Source organism: Miscanthus floridulus, chromosome 18 (genome assembly GCF_019320115.1).
Source record: "Miscanthus floridulus cultivar M001 chromosome 18, ASM1932011v1, whole genome shotgun sequence".
NCBI lineage: Eukaryota > Viridiplantae > Streptophyta > Magnoliopsida > Poales > Poaceae > Miscanthus > Miscanthus floridulus.
In genome coordinates, this window is record NC_089597.1 from 48,825,314 (window position 1) to 48,843,669 (window position 18,356).

Here is an 18,356-nt window from a genome sequence, read left to right on the forward strand (position 1 = left end):
TCCTCTAGCAATCAGACTTCTTGGCAGTATGCAGCCATCTTGGTGTCATGGCAGCTTGATTCCTTCATGAGTTGGTTGACGACCAGCTAAGAGTCACCCCGAATGTTGAGGCGCCGGATGCCCAACTCGATGGCGATGCGTAGGCCATTGACGAGCGCCTCGTATTTGGCCACATTATTTGATGAGGGGAAGTGGAGCCAAACCATGTACCTCATGTGGACTCCAAGGGGTGATACAAAGACCAGCCCCACACTAGCGCCCTTTTTCATCAGCGATCCATCGAAGTACATCGTCTAGTACTCTTGATCGACGACTGTCGGTGGTGTCTGGACTTTGCTCCATTCGGCGATGAAGTCAGCCAATACCTGGGATTTGATCGCCGTTCGGGAGGCATATGTGATGCCTTGATCCATCAGCTCAAGTGCCCACTTTGCAGTTCTTCCCGTGGCATCCTGGCTTTGGATGACCTCGCTGAGGGGGAATGACGTCACAACCGTCACGGGATGTGACTCGAAGTAGTGGCGCAACTTCCTCTTGATGATGAGGATGGTGTAAAGGAGCTTCTGGATTTAGGAGTAGCAGGTTTTGGAGTCGGATAGTACCTCACTAATGAAGTACATAGGGCGCTACACCTTGAGGGCGTGTCCCTCTTCCTCCCGTTCCACTACCAGGGCGGCGCTAACCACTTGCGTGGTGGCCACTATGTACAGCAGGAGGGATTCTCCGTCGCTTAGAGGGACTAGAATCGGGGGCCTCATCAGAAGTAGTTTGACCATGTCAAACGCCTCCTGGGCCTCGGATGTCCACTCGAAGTGGTCGGCTTTCTTTAGGAGCCGAAAAAGGGGGAGTCCTCGTTCACTGAGGCACGAGATGAATCGGCTGAGGGCGGCGAGGCACCCTGTGATTCGCTGAACCCCCTTTATGTTCTAAATTGGGCCCATTCTTGTGATGGCTGAGATTTTCTCTGGGTTGGCTTCGATGCCACGCTCGGAGACAATGAAGCCGAGCAGCATACCCCTCGGGACCCCAAAAACACATTTCTCAGGATTGAGTTTGATACCGTTCGCCCAGAGTTTCGTAAAGGTTTGCTCAAGATCGACAATGAGGTGGTCGGCCTGTTTGGACTTAACTATGATATCATCAATGTAGGCCTCAATGGTTCGCCCGATGAGGTCCCCAAAGCATCTGAGCATACATCGCTGGTACATTGCCCTAGCGTTCTTTAGACCGAACGTCATTGAGACATAGCAGTATGATCCGAAGGGGGTGATGAAAGATATCATGAGCTGGTCGGACTCTTTCATCGTGATTTGATGGTAGCCGGAGTACGCATCAAGGAAGCAGAGGGTTTCGCACCCTGAGGTAGAGTCGACTATTTGGTCTATACATGGTAAAGGAAACGGATCCTTTGGGCATGCCTTGTTGAGACTCGTATAGTCAACACACATCCTCCATTTCCCGCTCTTCTTTTGTACAAGAATGGGATTTGCTAACCACTCGGGGTGGTGTACTTCCCTGATGAATCCGACGGCCGATAGTTTTGTTATCTCTTTGCCGATGGCCCTGCGCTTTTTCCTCGTCAAAGCATGCATGGTGTTGCTTCACTGGCTTGGAGCTTGGATGATTTCAAGGTATGCTCAACGACCTCCCTCGGAATGCCTGGCATACTCCAAGGGTTTCGCCGCAAAGATGTCTTTGTTTGTCACGGAGGAAGTCGATGAGCGTGCTTTCCTATTTGGAGGAGAGCATGGGTACCAATGCATACATTTACCCTCAGAGCTGCTAGGATTATGAGGATCTCCTTGGAGCCCTCTAGCCGATTTCGAACGACCTAGTGATTTCTTCGTGTCGGGCTTCCTTCGGTGACCTGCTCCTTGAGGGTGGTGAAGTTCCCCAGAGGCGACGATTGTTGTGGTGTGGCCGCAACATTCGACCTCGCACTTGTAGGCCCGCTGGAAGGAGGTGTCAACGGTGATGACCCCGTGGGGGCCCGACATCTTTAGCTTGAGGTATGTGTAGTTGGGGATGGCCATGAACTTCACATAGCATGGTCGTTCCAAGATGGTGTGGAAAGTTTCGGGGAACCCAACCACCTCGAAGGTGAGGGTCCTAGTCCTGTAATTGAACTGATCCCCGAAGGTGATGGGTAGATCGATATGTCCTAGTGGCATGGCCTATTTCCTAGGCACGATGCCGTGAAAAGGCGCTCGGAGTTGGGTAGAGGTTCGTCCAGTCGATGCCCATCTCGTCAGCGTCTTTGCGTACATGATGTTGAGGCCGCTGCCTCCGTCTATCAGTACTTTGGTGAGCCACTTTGAGCCGATGATTAGGTCGACGACAAGCGGATACCTCCCCGGGTGTGGGATGGTATCTGGATGGTCGGTCTGGTCAAAGGTTATGGTGGATTCCGACCATTGGAGGAAGGGAGGTGTGGCTGGTCAGGCCATGTAGACCTCGCGGCGTGCGACCTTCTGACAGTGTTTGAAGTCGTAGGCTGCTGATCCTCTAAAGATCATAAGGCAGCCGTCCGGCGTTGGAAAGCCGTCGTCCTTCTCCTCGGTGTCATTCGTAGTGGGGGCGGGTTCCTTCCCCTGCTCTCCTTTGTAGGAGTTTCCGGACAAGAACTTTCGCATGAGACCGTAGTCCTTGAGCAGATGCTTCACGGGGAAGGCATGGTTTGGGCATGGCCCCTCGAGCATTTTTTCGAAGTGGTTTGGAATGCCCTCCATGGGCTTCTGACCACCCTTGTAGTCGACAGTGGCCACGAGCGAGTCCTCGTGCCGTTGCTTCTTATTTTTCCTCTTGGCGGAATGATTGGAGGTGCCTTCGTCGGTACCTTCGTCCTACCTTGCCTTGCCCTCGAGGCGATCAAAGATCGCTCCGACCGCCTCTTCTCCTGAGGCATGGCTGGTGGCAATGTCCAGGAGTTCCTTGGTGGCTCACGAGCCCTTGTGTCCCAGCTTATGAACCAAGGACTCATAGGTCATCTCGGATAGGATGGCTCCTATCACGTCAGCATCGGTGACATTAGGGAGCTCGTTACACTGCTAGGAGAAGCGCTGGATGTACCTGCAGAGGGTCTCACCGGCCTTCTGGCGGCAGTTCTTGAGGTCCCATGGGTCCCCAGGACATTTGTACGTGCCCTGGAAGTTTCCCACGAAGATCTCCTTTAGATCTGCCTAACTCTAGATTGCGTTGGACGACAGGTGTTCCAACCATGCTCGGGCCGAATCGGCCAAGAATAGTGGGAGGTTGTGGATAACGAAGTCGTCATTATCTGCGCCACCGGCTTGGCAGGCAAGCTGATAGTCTTTAAGCCAAAGTCTGGGGTTTGTCTCCCCATAGTATTTAGAAATATTGGTAGGTGGTTGATACCTTGGCGGGAATGTAGTGTTGAGGATGTGTCGGCTGAAGGCCTGATGCCCTAGCAGGCCAGGGCTTGGGCTCTGGTCCTCACCGCTATCGTAGCGTCCGCCGCATCGAGGATGATAGCCACGGCGGGCTCCTTCCCTTGGGTCACTGTAGGTGCATCTGCGGGCATCGAGGGTGTTGTGTGCATCGTAGTTGTGGCCAAGACGTAGATGTACCGGGGTCGCAGCGCGCTGCCCGCCGCCTTACGGTGCTTGGTGGACTGATGCATCCCTAGCGGGGCACACTGAGGGCGTATGCTGGCTGGTGTCGAGCTCACATTGCTGAGACAACGAGCTCTCCGCCTGCTGCGCCGCCGCACGCTCAAGTAGCGTGCGAATTTCGTGGTGGGCCCAATGATCCTCGGGTTTGTTGCGGCCTCTGGAAGGCCATGGAGCAAAGCCGTGGCGTGTGGCGATGTTCTGGCTTGCCGAGCAAAGTGAGGAAGGGTTTCACCATCGGTGATGATCCTTCGGTTCACGTCACGGGCCACGGCACATGCGTGCCCGCCATCTCCATGGCGTCTGATCTCCTCATCGACCCTCTCCGTACTCCCTGAACAAGCTGTTGTCCGGCTTTGTCTATTTCCCGCTTCCGGGCTCTCAGCTGCTCCACCCCTACGTGAGGCGGGGGCCGCTGTCCTCCTTTCGGTTGCACCGCCAAGGTTGCCCGCCAGGGTAGTCTCCTCCGCGGAGACGCTTTCGATGTGTCCCTCGAAGGTTTCTGCCATGAAACATTCCCAGGAGGGATGATGGCTCCCCCGACTAGAGTCAGAGCCAGAGTCTGACCCCGGGCCTTTCGCGAGGAGGCCATGGAGGGATTCTGTGACGCTTTCGATCATCCCCATGAATTCGTTGTTCGCAGGGGACGGGATCACGCGTTGTGCCACCAGGTGGCTAGCGGTCGCCGCGGCATCGCGGAGACCGAACGGAAACACCGTCGAGGTGCTCTGTGCGGAGCGTTCTGGAGAGAGGGTGAGGCAGCACGGGTCCTCCCTAGACGGCTAGGGTCCGAAGGAGACGCCGGGCTGGCGCTCAAGCCCCCTATAGCTAGAGCCAATGGAGGGGAGAGACTGGATGGTGAGATGGGCCAACGCCAACTCTCCTCACATCATGACGATGAAGTCCAGGTCACCAAAATGCACGTGTGCGCCCCGAGACCCAGCTGATTGCATGGTTAGCCATCCAAGGCATGATTTAGAATGCGCAAAGGCCCCTACCTGGCGCGCCAACTGTCGGTGTTTCGAATAAACACCGGCTAGTGAATTTATAATTATTGCGCGTTAGGCCCGGATGGTGCACTAAAGGACACAAGGTTTATACTGGTTCGACTAAATGTCCCTACGTCCAGTCTGCTGCTGCTGCTCGTGTTATTAGTACCGAAAAAGATTCATAGTAGGGGGTACAAAACTGTCGAGAGAGGGAAAGGTCCCAAGTCTATGAAAGAATGGTCGAAAGGGTGCCTAGAGCTTGGTTGCTGCTTGGTCGTATGCGTGATGTGTTGTGTGTTGAACTGATCCGTCAAAAGTCGGTCCCTTCAATGGGGGGCCCTGCCCTCCCTTTTATAGACCAAGGGGGGAGCAGGGGTTACAGATGGGAGAAAGAGGAAAATACCAAAGGTATAGAAGGTCCTTCGAGGGAGCCGTGTCTTTCTTTTTCCCTGTGCCTGCCCTGCTTTAACATGGCAGACCGTGTCAGAGGTGGCGTGTTTGCTGATCGTCGTAGGCCATACCCTGGCCCCATTTTAGCAAGTGGGTGCGTCCCATCCTATGCCGGCGGATGGTGCGGCGTGCCGGAGAGTCGAGCTGTGACTCCTCAGGGAGTAATCGGGGAAGTGATCACACGTCCGTCACTATAGATGATGTGAGTTCTGTCTTGGACCGTAGTGGCTGTCGTATGCCTATGTTAGTATCCGCGCCCGAGGGCTGAAGGCGGCGCCTACTACACTGTGGGACAAAAGTTGGCGCCCACAACACTATTTGGGCACTGTTATGATGGAAAGGGTGGAAAGCACCCGTCCCATCGTAGTCTAACGATACCTTCCTGCAGACGCATAGGGCATGACCCTCGATATCATGGTTGACTCGAATGTCCTATCGAACCCTGTGCTCGTCTTTATGAAGGATCAGGGTACGGTCGTGGGATGAGGCAGAGCTAGCCCTCAGTCGTCGGGCGAGGTCGAGCCCGCCCCCCTCGAGCGTTGGGCGAGGCGGAGTCTTGCCTTTAGTCGTCGGGCGGAGCGGAGCCCGCCCCTGGACGTCGAGCGAGGCGGAGCCTAGCCCTCGGGGGTCGGGCGAGACGTAGTATAGGCCTTCGCCGTTGGGCGAGGCGGAGCCTGCCTTTAGCCATCGGGCGAGACGGAGTCTAGCCCTCGGTGGTCGGGCGAGGCGGAGCCCGCCCTCGGACATCGGGCGAGGCGGAGCTCGCCTTTAGCCATCGGGCGAGACGGAGTCTAGCCCTCGGTGGTCGGACAAGGCGAAGTCCGCCCTCGGACGTCGGGTGAGGTCGGGTGCTGCTCTTCGAACGGTGGGGCAAGCCCGGAAAGAGTAAGGGAGGGAGGGAGGGAACATATGAGGCTGCATATAAGCATGGTACTTAGGCTATTGTGGTAGGATATGATGTCCAAACAACCCTATAAAACCATCCGAGGTAGTCATCCTAATATTATTAGACGCTTTAAAGAATATAATATCGAGTTTTATAATAGAGAGGGTTATGTAGTCAGCTCTTGATAGGTTAGAGGTTATGTATTTCTACTGTTTGTTGCTGTCCTGTCAACATCCACGTCCTATGTCATGTTAGTAAATCACCTTCAGAACCGCCTCATAGGGTTATCTAGATGGTTTTTAATATTTTATAGGGTAGAATACCTAGTTTTTATAAGTTACAGGGTGTTTTCATGTTAGTTAAAGTTTACCACAACTGAATATTATTAAAATAAAAGTACTTACATCAGTATTGTGTAAACATGAGCAAATGAGAGAAAGCAAAGATAAGCAATTTTGATTAGTCGTGGGCCCTAAATTTGTACATAAATATCTAACATGTGTATCTGTTAGATTACAGACCCGATTGGTATCATGGGTACAGGTTGAGGTATCAATTGTAATAAATAAAAGTGGAGTTGTATCTAGAATCTATATATTTTTTCAATAAATACAAAAAGGATGATTTTAAATAAAAGTCATGATAAACACTGGAGTTCTAACTTAAAATGCGGATAAAAAATTGTAACAACAAATAAGGTTAAAATTTGAAAGCTAAAATCTAGATTAACCATACGATGACACGTAGGTTTCAATTAAACAAAGGTTTCAACATAACATCAACATGCTGAGGATAGAGATGAGAGATAGAGATAACATAGTAGGTTGCAATTAAACTACGGTTTCAACATAACATCAGCATGCTGAGGATGCACAGATGGCCGATAGAGATCACATAGTATCCATATGAGCATAGTGTTAGAAAATAAACATACAGATAGAGTGCACAAAGAAAAGAAATTTTGATTAGTCCAAGGTCTCATAATATTCTAGTTCGTGCAAGAGCATAAATCGATAATAAGTTCTGTTATTTGCAAATAAAATGATAAAGTAGTTCAAGCTAAAAGAGAAGCGTACTTACATTGCAGAATTTGGTCACAATTCAAGTGAACGAGCACGCATCCTATATCAAATGAAAAGAAAAAGAAAAACATTGAAAGCAGATTCAGAAGGATTTTAGTTTGGCCCAAAACAAAATTCTGAATTTGCAATCCATTGCCACTAACAATGTACAATAAATTTACAAGACTTCAAACGTCCAATAATGCACACAGATGAAGCCTCTGCACTAGATAGACCTTGGTACTATCCCTCTTCTGTTTACCAAAAAAAGGACCGGATCTCAAAAAGACATTTTCAACACTAGCCAAAAAAGTAGTGGAGATATATCACAACCGCAGCTTACTCTTTTATACAGCTGGCTAATAGAATGAACTAAACCATGGGCAGAGCAGTCTCGGCAGTCGTTACTCGACAGTAATTTCCCTTGCCATGGCATCCTTGTTCACGACAAGTTTCCCATCTTCATCCCTGGTGAAAAGCTTCTCCATCAGTTCGTCCCAACTCGTTCTACCTGCAGATTTTGTTTCCGTGGTTGTCTCGCTATGAGTATCAGAGGGTGGTCCAGTGCTACCATCCTCCTGAATCTCCTCTTCAGACAAGTCCGCAGCATGAGGAACATCCAGGGTTTTTGCTCTCTGGAGAGCATTCTTGTGTTCCTCCTCCAAACTTTGCAATCTCTCCATCTTTTGCTGCGGAGGTGGAGTCATTTCCTTCTTGCTGTCCATCATTCGCTGCGAAAAAAATATAGATCTGTAATCAATAACAAATTTTCACTGAAAAAGTTAGCATACCATTGCCGCAAGTAACCACAAGTTCCAGCACATAGAAGCTCTGCTGAGTTTGCTGCTACAAAGATGTACTCGTTCAGTTCCAAATTATAAGATGTTTTGGCTTTTCTAGATACATTGCTTTAACTATGTATATAGACATAAGTGTCTATCTAAATGCATAGCAAAATCTATGTATCTAGAATAGCCAAAACATCTTACATTTGGAATGGAGGGAGTACATTTCTGAATATTTTGTTCGCAAGTAGCTCACCCTTTTATCTTCCAAGTTAATTCATATTGGTAAAAGGTAGACATCTTCCAAATGCAGTATATACTAAAAAAAGGGAAAAAAAACATGACGACACAAAGTGTACTTCCTAAAAGTTTTTTTGAACGCAAAAGTGTACTTCCTAATTTACAACAGCTTTTAGGGAAGAAAAATGCACACAAAAGAGAAATAGCAGAAGCAAAAAGGGTAACACGTAGAGCCAAATCTAAACAAGTATGCTTTTCACAGATGCTTGGAAAAATACAGTTTTGGCACAGTTTTCCTTTGGTTTTCCATACGGCAAAACCATATAAGCTAGTCATGCAAACATGGTTCCACAATGTCGTGTCGATCCTCCGCTATTTAGGAGTTAGTATCTTGTGATACTATTTCCTTATATTGGATATTTGTAGTATATATATGGTCGGGGGTCTTCCCTTTCATTTTCTAACAATCTTTTGTAAGTACAATGGTATATCAACCATAAATATAATATGACCTAGATTTAGCAATTGGATAGATACTCCAGTTCAGAAAAAGGGAAAATACATGAAAATTTGTTAAAATAAACCTGCAACATGTATAATGAGTATATACCTCTAAAGCCTTCTGTGATTCCCGTTCAATCCAAGCAATGGCATGATCAGAAGTGGTACTGCATGATAACACAACATGCTCAAATCGTCCTTCCACTGGAATTGCAGTTCTGACCTCAGGTGGGAATCGTCCACATCTGCAGATGAGTAGCATTGTAGTCATTAAAATATCAAAACATGATGGAATAAGTCTCTGTTGGCAGTCTTTGTGGGGCTGGCTGCAGCAGCATCTTGACTGAGAGGACAACATCCTTGCAGCTGGTCTTTAGCTAGGACAGCATCTTAGGATAGCATCTTAGCATCTTAGACTAGCATCTTGGCATATGCTTGGCTGGCTAGCAGCCTACAAATATGTATCCCCAACCCCTCAGGTGGGTATGACATTTGGAAATAAACCAGAAAATTGCCCCAACTCCTAGTGTCATCCTCTCTCGATGAGAGTAAGAATTCTGCTACTACCAAGAGTAAGAATTCAACAACTAACAACTGGTATCAGAGTCGTATTATCCTGTAGCCTGAGCATCTCTTGCTCATCTTCTCTCCTAGCCCCACAACAGCCCTAGCTGTTGGCAGCAGCAGCTCCTCCGGCCGCTCCTGTTCACTCCTCTCCCTCTGCGCAGACGAGCAGCAGCTCGTCTGAAGCAGCCCTCTCCCCACGCAGCAACCCCCCGGTAGCGCGTCATGTCCGCAGGGCAGTCTCAGCGCTCGGTCGTCTCGAGCACGCGGCGTCGGCAGGAGGCCGAACTTGCCGCGGCAGAGGAACGCGAGCGAGCGGCGGCAGAGACCGCTGCGGCGGCGGCAAGGGCGTCGAGGCTGGCAGCGGCGGAGCTGGCAGCAGCCAGAGCGGCGGCGGAAGCAGCGGCGGCGGCGAATGCAGCGCGTGCGGTGGCAGCGGAGGTCGAGGCTCTGCACGGCAGCATCGGCAGCTCCATTCCCGCTGACGACGCCGCCGATGCGGACCTCGAGCTGCTAGAGAGGGAGGCAGCGCGAGCACGGGCGGCGCAGTGGGCAGCCGCGCACGCCCACGAGCGTGGCGACAGCCCAGACAGGCGCGGACGCGCTGGCAGCGCTCCTGGAGGAGGCGCGCACGGCGGTGGTGCTCCTAGGGCAGCCGTGCACGCCCACGAGCGTGGCGGCAGCCCAGACAGGCGCGGACGCGCTGGCGGCGCTCCTGGAGGAGGCGCGCACGGCGGTGGCGCTCCTGGAGGAGCCGCGCACGCCCACGAGCGTGGCGGCAGCCCAGACAGGCGCGGACACGCCGGCGGCGCTCCTGGAGGAGGCGCGCATGGCGGTGGCGCTCCTGAAGGAGGTGCGCACGGCAACGGTGGCGGACGGGTCGATGGAGAGCGCGACCTTCACAGGCAGCGTGGCTCTCTCTCCCCGGATCGGTACCATGGTTACCACAGTTTCCAGGCTGTTGTCAGGGACGTCAGCCCCGGCAGTGGGTGGCCTACCCTCACCAAGACCAACTACGTCGAGTGGGCTGCGGTGATGAGGATAAAGCTCCAGGTGCGGCACATGTGGGAGGCAGTCCGGTACGGCGACGTCGACTACAACCAGGATCGACGGACGCTGGATACCCTCATCGCTGCAGTCCCGCCCGAGATGCAGTTCTCGCTTACCAACAAGCGGACTGCCAAGGAGGCTTGGGACGCCATTGCTGCGGCACGCATCGGCAGCGACCGCGCCCGCAAGTTCACACTGCAGGCACTTCGCAAGTAGTGGGAGAACCTGGCCTTCAAGCCAGGTGAGGACGTTGATGACTTTGCTCTCCGTCTCAACACTCTGTTGCAGAAGATGGTGCAGTTCGGCGATGACACCTACGGCGAGGAGAGAGATGTCGAAAAGCTCTTCCGCTGCGTCCCCGAGAAGTACAAGCAGATGACTTGCTCGACCGAGTCTCTGCTGGATCTCTCCACGATGTCGATCGAGGAGACGATAGGTCGTCTCAAGGTCGTCGACGGCGATGAGCCACAGGCTCTCTCAGGGCCCATCACTACTGACGGGAAGCTCCTTCTCACTCGGGAGCAGTGGCTTGCCAGCCAAGGTGACCGAAAGAAGGGGGAGCCTTCTTCCGCGACAGGCGGCCGCAAGCGTCGCAAGCCGTGCAAGGCGCGCAGAGACACCCAGGCCGGGGTGCAAGGACGTGCCGAGGGTGATGCCCGCGGAGGCGCCCAGGGCGACGCCGCCGGCAGGCACAAGCCGGCACGAGACGACGCCTGCCGCAACTGCGGCCAACTTGGTCATTGGGCCAAGGACTGTCGACAGCCACGACGTGGCTAGGCCCACGTCGCACAGGCGGAGGAGTCGGCTCTATTCATGGCACATGCAAGCATCGAGCTACCTCCAGCGGCACCGACCGCAGCGGCTCTCCTCCACTTTGACGAGCCAAAAGCAAATGCCCTCCTCGGCGACGGCTCCGGCAACGACAAGACTGACGGGTGGTGCCTCGACACCGGCGCCACCCATCACATGACCGGTCGACGGGAGTTCTTCACCGAGCTTGACTCTGGCGTCCGCGGCTCCGTCAAGTTTGGGGATGCCTCCGGCGTGGAGATCAAGGACGTCGGCTCCGTCATCTTCACCACCGTGTCTGGTGAGCACAGGCTGCTCACCGGAGTCTACTACGTCCCCGCGTTGAGGAACTCCATCATCAGCTTGGGATAGCTGGATGAGAATGGTTCGCGCGTGGTGGTTGAGGATGGAGTCACGAGGATTTGGGATCGTCGCCGCCGCCTTCTCGCTAAGGTATTCAGAAGCGCAAATCGACTCTACGTCCTTAACGTGCAGGTGGCACAACCCCTCTGTCTCGCTGCTCGTCGGGACGACGAGGCGTGGCAGTGGCACGAGCGTTTCGGGCACCTTCACTTCGAAGCCCTGAAGCGGCTCAGTGCCATGGAGATGGTGCGTGCCTCGACCATGTGAAGCAGCTCTGCGACGTCTGCATGTTGACGAAGCAGAGGCGACTCCCCTTTCCCCAGCGGGCAAGCTTTCGAGCCAAGGAGAGGCTCGAGCTTGTGCACGGGGACTTGTGTGGCCTGGTGACACCGGCCACACCGGGAGGACGACGCTACTTCCTGCTGCTCGTCGACGACCTCTCCCGCTACATGTGGGTGATGGTCCTCGGCAGCAAGGGAGAGGCTGCGGACCCCATCAGGCGCTCATAGGCTGCTGCGGAGGCGGAGTGCGGCTGCAAGCTGCGCGTGCTGCGCACCGACAACGGCGGCGAATTCACGGCAGCTGAATTCGCGTCGTACTGCGCTGATGAGGGCATTCAGCGCCACTACTCCGTGTTGTACAGCCCACAGCAGAACGGCGTCGTCGAGCGACGCAACCAGACGGTTGTGGGGATGGCTCGGGCCCTTCTCAAGCAGAGTGGGATGCCGGCTGTCTTCTGGGGAGAGGCGGTGGTGTCGACCGTCTACATCCTCAACCGCTCGCCTACCAAGGCGCTCGACGGTAGGACGCCGTACGAGGCTTGGCATGGGCGTAAGCCGGTGGTCTCCCACTTGCAGGTCTTCGGCTACCTCGCGTTCGCCAAGGAGTTTGGCCACATCAGCAAGCTCGACGACAAGAGCACTCCGGGAGTGTTCATCGGCTACGCGGAGGGCTCGAAGGCCTACCGCATCCTCGACCCGAAGACACAGCGTGTGCGCACGGCGCGCGACGTTGTGTTCGACGAAGGGCGAGGATGGGCATGGGACAAGGCGGTGGACGACGGCTCGGCTCCGACGTACGACGACTTCACTGTCGAGTACGTCCACTTCGAGGGAGCTAGGGGAGTAGGCAGCTCTTCTTCGGCGAGCGCGTCTAACCCAGTCCCCGAGCCTCCACCGACCCCGGCTCCTATTACTCCGACAGCACCACGCTCTCCGGCCAGGACCTCGGCTGCGATGAGTCCTTCGCCGGCTCCACCACAGCCGGCATCGCCACGCACTCCAGCACCGACAGGCACCTCTCCGGGCACGTCTACTCCAACACCAGCTCGTGTCGAACACAGCACGGTTGAGCTCGCTACTTCGCTCTCTCACAATGAGGAGCGCATTGACGCGTACCACGACGGCGAGCCGTTGCGGTACCGTACGATGGAGAACCTTCTCGGTGACCAGCTGGTGCCGGGACCGGTGCCTCACGACCTGGAGGCGCAGTTGCACCTTGCGTGTGACGACGGCGAGCCTCGGTCGTTTGCAAAGGCCGAGAGACACGCGGCATGGCGCGCCGCGATGCAGTTGGAGATGGATGCGGTCGAGAAAAACCGCACCTGGGAGCTTGCTGACCTTCCTCGTGGCCACCGCGCAATCACCCTTAAGTGGGTGTACAAGCTGAAGAGGGATGAAGCCGGCGCCATCGTCAAGCACAAGGCTCGCTTGGTGACACGAGGTTCCGTGCAGCGGGAGGGGGTCGACTTCGACGACGCCTTTGCTCCCGTGACACGGATGGAGTCCGTGCGACTCCTCCTTGCGCTAGCTGCCCAGGAGGGCTGGCGTGTTCATCACATGGACGTCAAGTCGGTGTTCCTTAACGGCGACTTGAAGGAGGACGTCTACGTGCACCAACCGCCGGGATTTGCGATCCCCGGCAAGGAGGGCAAGGTGCTCCGCCTGCGTAAGGCCCTCTATGGCTTGCGGCAGGCACCAAGGGCGTAGAATGCCAAGTTAGATTCCACGCTAAAGGGGATGGGCTTCGAGCAAAACCCGCACGAGGCGACCATCTACCGACGGGGCAGTGGAGGAAATGCTCTACTGGTGGGTGTCTATGTCGACGACTTGGTGATCACCGGCACCAAGGATGCGGAGGTGGCGGCATTCAAGGAAGAGATGAAGGCCACCTTCCAGATGAGTGACTTGGGGCCTCTCTCCTTCTACCTGGGAATCGAGGTGCACCAGAATGACTCCGGGATCACGCTTCGACAGACCGCCTACGCCAAGCGCGTCGTTGAGCTAGCTGGGCTCACCGACTGCAATCTAGCTCACTCCGATGGAGAGGCTGAAGCTGAGCCGTAACAGCACGACGGAGGAGGTGGACGCTACGCAGTACCGGCGTCTTGTGGGGAGCCTTCGCTACCTCGCCCACACACGGTCGGACTTGGCATTCTCCGTCCGCTACATTAGTCGGTTCATGCAGCGACCGATGACGGAGCACCAGCAGGCTGTGAAGAGGATCATCCGCTACGTTGCGGGGACTTTCGATCATGGCCTCTACTACCCTAGGTGCCCTGGGGTGGCACACTTCGTTGGGTACAGCGACAGCGACCACGCCAGCGATATCGACACCAGCAAGAGCACGAGCGGGATCCTCTTCTTCCTCGGCAAGTGCCTCGTTAGCTGGCAGTCGGTCAAGCAGCAGGTGGTGGCCCTGTCCAGCTGCGAGGCCGAGTACATAACGGCCTCCACCGCTTCGACTCAGGCGCTCTGGCTCGCTCGACTGCTCGGTGATCTCCTCGGCAGAGACACTAGAGCGGTGGAGCTCAAGGTGGACAGCAAGTCCGCTCTGGCCCTGGCAAAGAACCCCGTGTTCCATGAACGTAGCAAGCACATCCGGGTGAGGTACCACTTCATCCGAGGAAGGGAGCATCAAGGCGAGCTACATCAACACCAAGGACCAGCTTGCGGACCTGCTCACCAAGCCTCTTGGGAGGATCAAGTTCCTTGAGCTCTACTCCAGGACCGAGATGGTTCAACTTTCCCATAAGATGACGCACAAGACTTAGGGGGAGAATGATGGAATAAGTCTCTGTTGGCAGTCTTTGTAGGGCTGGCTGCAGCAACATCTTGACTGAGAGGACATCATCCTTGCAGCTGGTCTTTAGCTAGGATAGCATCTTAGCATCTTAGACTAGCATCTTGGCATATGCTTGGCTGACTAGCAACCTATAAATATGTATCCCCAACCCCTCAGGTGGGTATGACATTTGGAAATAAACCAGAAAATTGTCCCAACTCCTAGTGTCATCCTCTCTCGATGAGAGTAAGAATTCTGCTACTATCAAGAGTAAGAATTCAGCGACTAACAAAACATACTTTTTGTGTACAACAATGAAGAAGTTTTGTAAAATAAAACATCTCTAGCATTGTATTATGCAGATAGTGCTGTAAGAACATACATCAAACCTAGGTACTGACATGGATCACATTCCATGATAATAGACCCTAATAAGATATATTATCTGATAATCTCCAGTAACTCGTCAATTTTGAAACAACTAATCTGTACTAGGCTCCTGAACTCTACCTTATTTATTCTTAATATTCGTAATTCATTTCATGTTGTAATGGACCAGCAGAAATGTAAGGAAATTGAGTAAAACAAGGTAGCCTTCATCTGTTCAAACAATATAGAAGAATACATGATTGGAGCTTCCATACTCTCATGCACGAGCAGACTGAAGCTTTGCTGCTTTCTGCTAGAAAAAAAAAGGACTAACAATCCTTGCTTTAAATCATGAAAAAGGGCTGTAGTATGGATTATAAGAAACAGGCAGGAGCTTCCTTACACTAGAAGAGTAGGTTTGTCTTTTAAAATTATTTATGACATAAAAACAGAAACGAGCAATTAGCACGCAGGGGAAGCTACTCTTTGCAATGATATGATACATTACCTGCAAAATTTCCTCTCAACGATATGATACATTCGCCCAGGAGCATACAATCTTCTTGGATCTTTAAATTTTCTCTTGTCTTGTTTAAATGTATCTCTCAAGCAGAAGAGGAATAGCAAGCAGGGCAAGCTGTCCAAAGCATAAAGGCCTGGTGAAAAACTCAATCATACATGCAGTTGTTTTGTTTTTCCTAAACAAGAGCAGAAATACATAAGAATCTGGAGAAAATGATCTAGTTACCAGAAGATAGACCCAAAAATGTACTCTAGTGGTGTCGGCGTTCTTGGCAAAAAGTCATCCTAGAAGAGACACCAAAAAGTAAGCCAAAGACTTCAGATGAGACAAAGGTGTTGTTTGGATCCAGTGATTAAAACATAGGAGGTGTGTCGGAAGGATGTTGTATGGGGTGTTCGGATTCTAATAAAAAAACAAATTACATAATCCGTCAGTACTCCACGATACGAATTTTTTAAGCCTAATTAATCCGTCATTAGCACATGTTTACTGTAGCGAAACGTTGTCAAATCATGGACTAATTAGGCTTAAAAGATTCGTATCCCAAATTAGTCGCAAACTATGCAATTAGTTTCGTAATTAGTCTATATTTAATACTCCATGCATGTGTACAAACATTCGATGGGACAACGACTAAAATTTAAGAGGGGCAACCAAACACTACCTAAGATTTGATTAGTACCAGAGATGACAATTAAATTGACAACATATGATTGGCTGAGTTCATAAAGGTTCATTTATTCAGAATAAACAAGACAGCAACAGAGCAACAACCAACATTGGTAATTGCAGACTTGAAGCACACACAAATAGTATATATAATATATTCAAGTGCGCTATCTAAGTTTCTTCAGAAATATAAACCATGCTCCCTATCAACTCAACTTACTGTATGAAACAAATTCATCACGTTGTGGGGCAATGAGAAAGCAGGGTACATTTACTGGTACAGGCTGCTCCTCAAATTGAACATTGCATTTCATGATCGACAGTCGACAGATATGACTTAAACCTTCTGTAAACAACCTTTCTTTAGCACGTGAAAACTAAATGATTCCTTCCGTTCTGTCTAATCAAACTAATTAACCTTTCAAAGACATTCCCAATGAGGCAACAACAAGCAAAGCACATTTGATCAGATTGATCCCCTTTCCCCCTCCCCTCCCCATAAACCATCCCAATAGGGCAATTGTTCATGAAAGGCGGCAAATCCACATCCGGAGAAGTCCATGGCAACATCCTAATACAGCACGGAGCGACCACCTTAAGGTAGAAGGTCAAACGCGCCCCCGTGCATACGGCGTACCTGGAGCACGACGGAGTTGATGACGTCCGCGTACTTGACGGCGAGGTTGAGCGACATACACCTGGCGGGCGCGAGGGCGTAGCACTTGACTCGGCTCCTGGGTATGTTGTCGAACTCCTTGCGGTTGTTGACCACCAGCACGGTCATGAGCGCGGCGATGCCGGAGCCGAGCGAGTGGCCGGTGAGGATGAGCTTGTACTCGGGCCCGTAGCGGCGCAGCAGGTCCCGCAGCGTCTCCGTCTCCCGCTCCAGGATGAACTTGGCGGCCTTGAGCAGGCCGTGGTGCACGTAGCCGCCGTCGAACATCTGCATCCCGAGCTTGTTGTCCATGAGCACCTGCGGAACGAATTCGTGACGCGACAACAAACCCGTCAAATACCGCCCTGCTGCTCATGGAACGGCCAATCGAGCGATTGCTCGCGAGCTGGACGATGTCAGGCAGACAGGCAGGCACTAACCTTGTAGTCGGCGTTGCGCACGAGGTTGAGGCCGCGGATGGCGAGGATGATCTCCTTGTGCGCCTCGTCCACGTAGATAAGATACGGCGGGCACGCGTTGCCGACGTCCTCGTAGGTGGCCCGCTTGACGATGCCCCTGGGGTCGATGTCGAGGTACCCGCGCTCCGGCGGGGCGAACTTGGGGTTGGACAGGTCCTCGTCGTAGTTGGCGAGCACGGCGCGGCAGAGCCGCGGGACGGGCTCGAACTCGTCGGGGGACGCCGGCGGCCACGTCTCGCTGTCGTAGGCGCCGATGTAGGTGAGCCGCTTCCACGCCCAGCGCGTGCAGCCCAGGCACGCCACCCACTCGAGCCCGCAACTCACCGACATGGCCGCACCGCCCGCCCGCCCCGACCCGCGCGCGCTCGCTCGCCTGCCTGCCTCCGCGGGGCCTGATGCGGTGGCGGCGGCTAAGGTCGGCGTCTCCTGGCGGCCTCTTCTTCGCGGTCTGCCCGTCGCCTCCTCGGCTGCATCAAACTCCGGCGACTGCTGGGTTTGCAAACTTGGGTTTGGTCGTCTTTCGCGAGTTGTTTTTTAGAATTATTATAATAGTATTTTCCAGCTTTCCTCTTGTTTCTTCCGGAACCCACGAGCCCGGCGAGCTGGAGTGGGTGGCCCGGTGGGGACCAAGGATGGCAACGGGATGTACCTCGGGTATGTCAAAACGTTTTTTTTTTTTTTTTTTTTGCTATGCAGAATTTATTCGGTTCCGTCCCCGTTAACTGTGTTGGTATAGATTCTTGTCTATCCCCGTATCTGTCGGGCATCGATCGGGTAACAAATACCCAACGGGTACTGCATATCCGATAAACAAGGACATTTGGGGTCACAGCTTTACAATCGGAGACGTTTTTTCTTCGCCGGTATAAGTGTCGGAGTCTCGGAGATACCGAGGAGAAGAAGCGAGGTTGCGAGGAGGACGAGCAAAGGTGGCAGAGAGACTGAACTGAGGAAGCGAGGGGCACGAGCGCTCGTGAGGCAGGCATGCTTGTGCTGCTGACGTAGATGGTGAGGAAAAATTAAACTAGGGTTCCTAAAACACACAAACTATATATATGATTGTTCAGATTTGAGCCAAAATACCTATGTTGAGTTTTTTTGGGCCTAATACTCGCATGACAGCTCAAATAGTCGGGTTCCCCAACGGGTAACGGGGACGGGTAAACAGGAAACGTTCCCATACCCGCTATACCCGTCGGGGATGGATTCTTGCCTATTTAGATGCCCGCGGGTAAAGATATGATCACATCCCCGTCCCCTAATGGATCAAATACCCGTCGGGTATCGGGTA

At 52.9% G+C, this 18,356-nt stretch overlaps 1 protein-coding gene and 1 pseudogene across 1 annotated transcript; both read right to left on the reverse strand.

Annotated features, from left to right (window-relative positions):
• Positions 1-7,065: 7,065 nt before the first annotated feature.
• LOC136520825 (uncharacterized) lies at positions 7,066-17,584 on the reverse strand. The gene is made up of 6 exons (XM_066514484.1): positions 17,027-17,584; positions 16,569-16,904; positions 15,488-15,546; positions 15,248-15,376; positions 8,651-8,786; positions 7,066-7,746 (listed from the first exon to the last, which is right to left on the reverse strand). Exons 1-6 carry the CDS (start codon positions 17,393-17,395, stop codon positions 7,420-7,422), a joined length of 1,356 nt encoding a protein of 451 aa, XP_066370581.1. The 5' UTR covers positions 17,396-17,584; the 3' UTR covers positions 7,066-7,419.
• LOC136520826 (uncharacterized) lies at positions 8,812-11,365 on the reverse strand (annotated as a pseudogene).
• Positions 17,585-18,356: the final 772 nt, after the last annotated feature.

Bases quoted from the DNA above. Each gene is read 5' to 3' on its own strand.
- LOC136520825 (XM_066514484.1), bottom strand. From the start codon at position 17,395: ATGTCGGTGAGTTGCGGGCTCGAGTGGGTGGCGTGCCTGGGCTGCACG. The intron at 15,377-15,487 runs GTAACTAGATCA...TGCTTTGGACAG, and splicing joins ATTTTTGGGTCTATCTTCTG to CTTGCCCTGCTTGCTATTCC. The intron at 8,787-15,247 runs GTAATGTATCAT...ACTCATCTGCAG, and splicing joins GTTGAGAGGAAATTTTGCAG to ATGTGGACGATTCCCACCTG.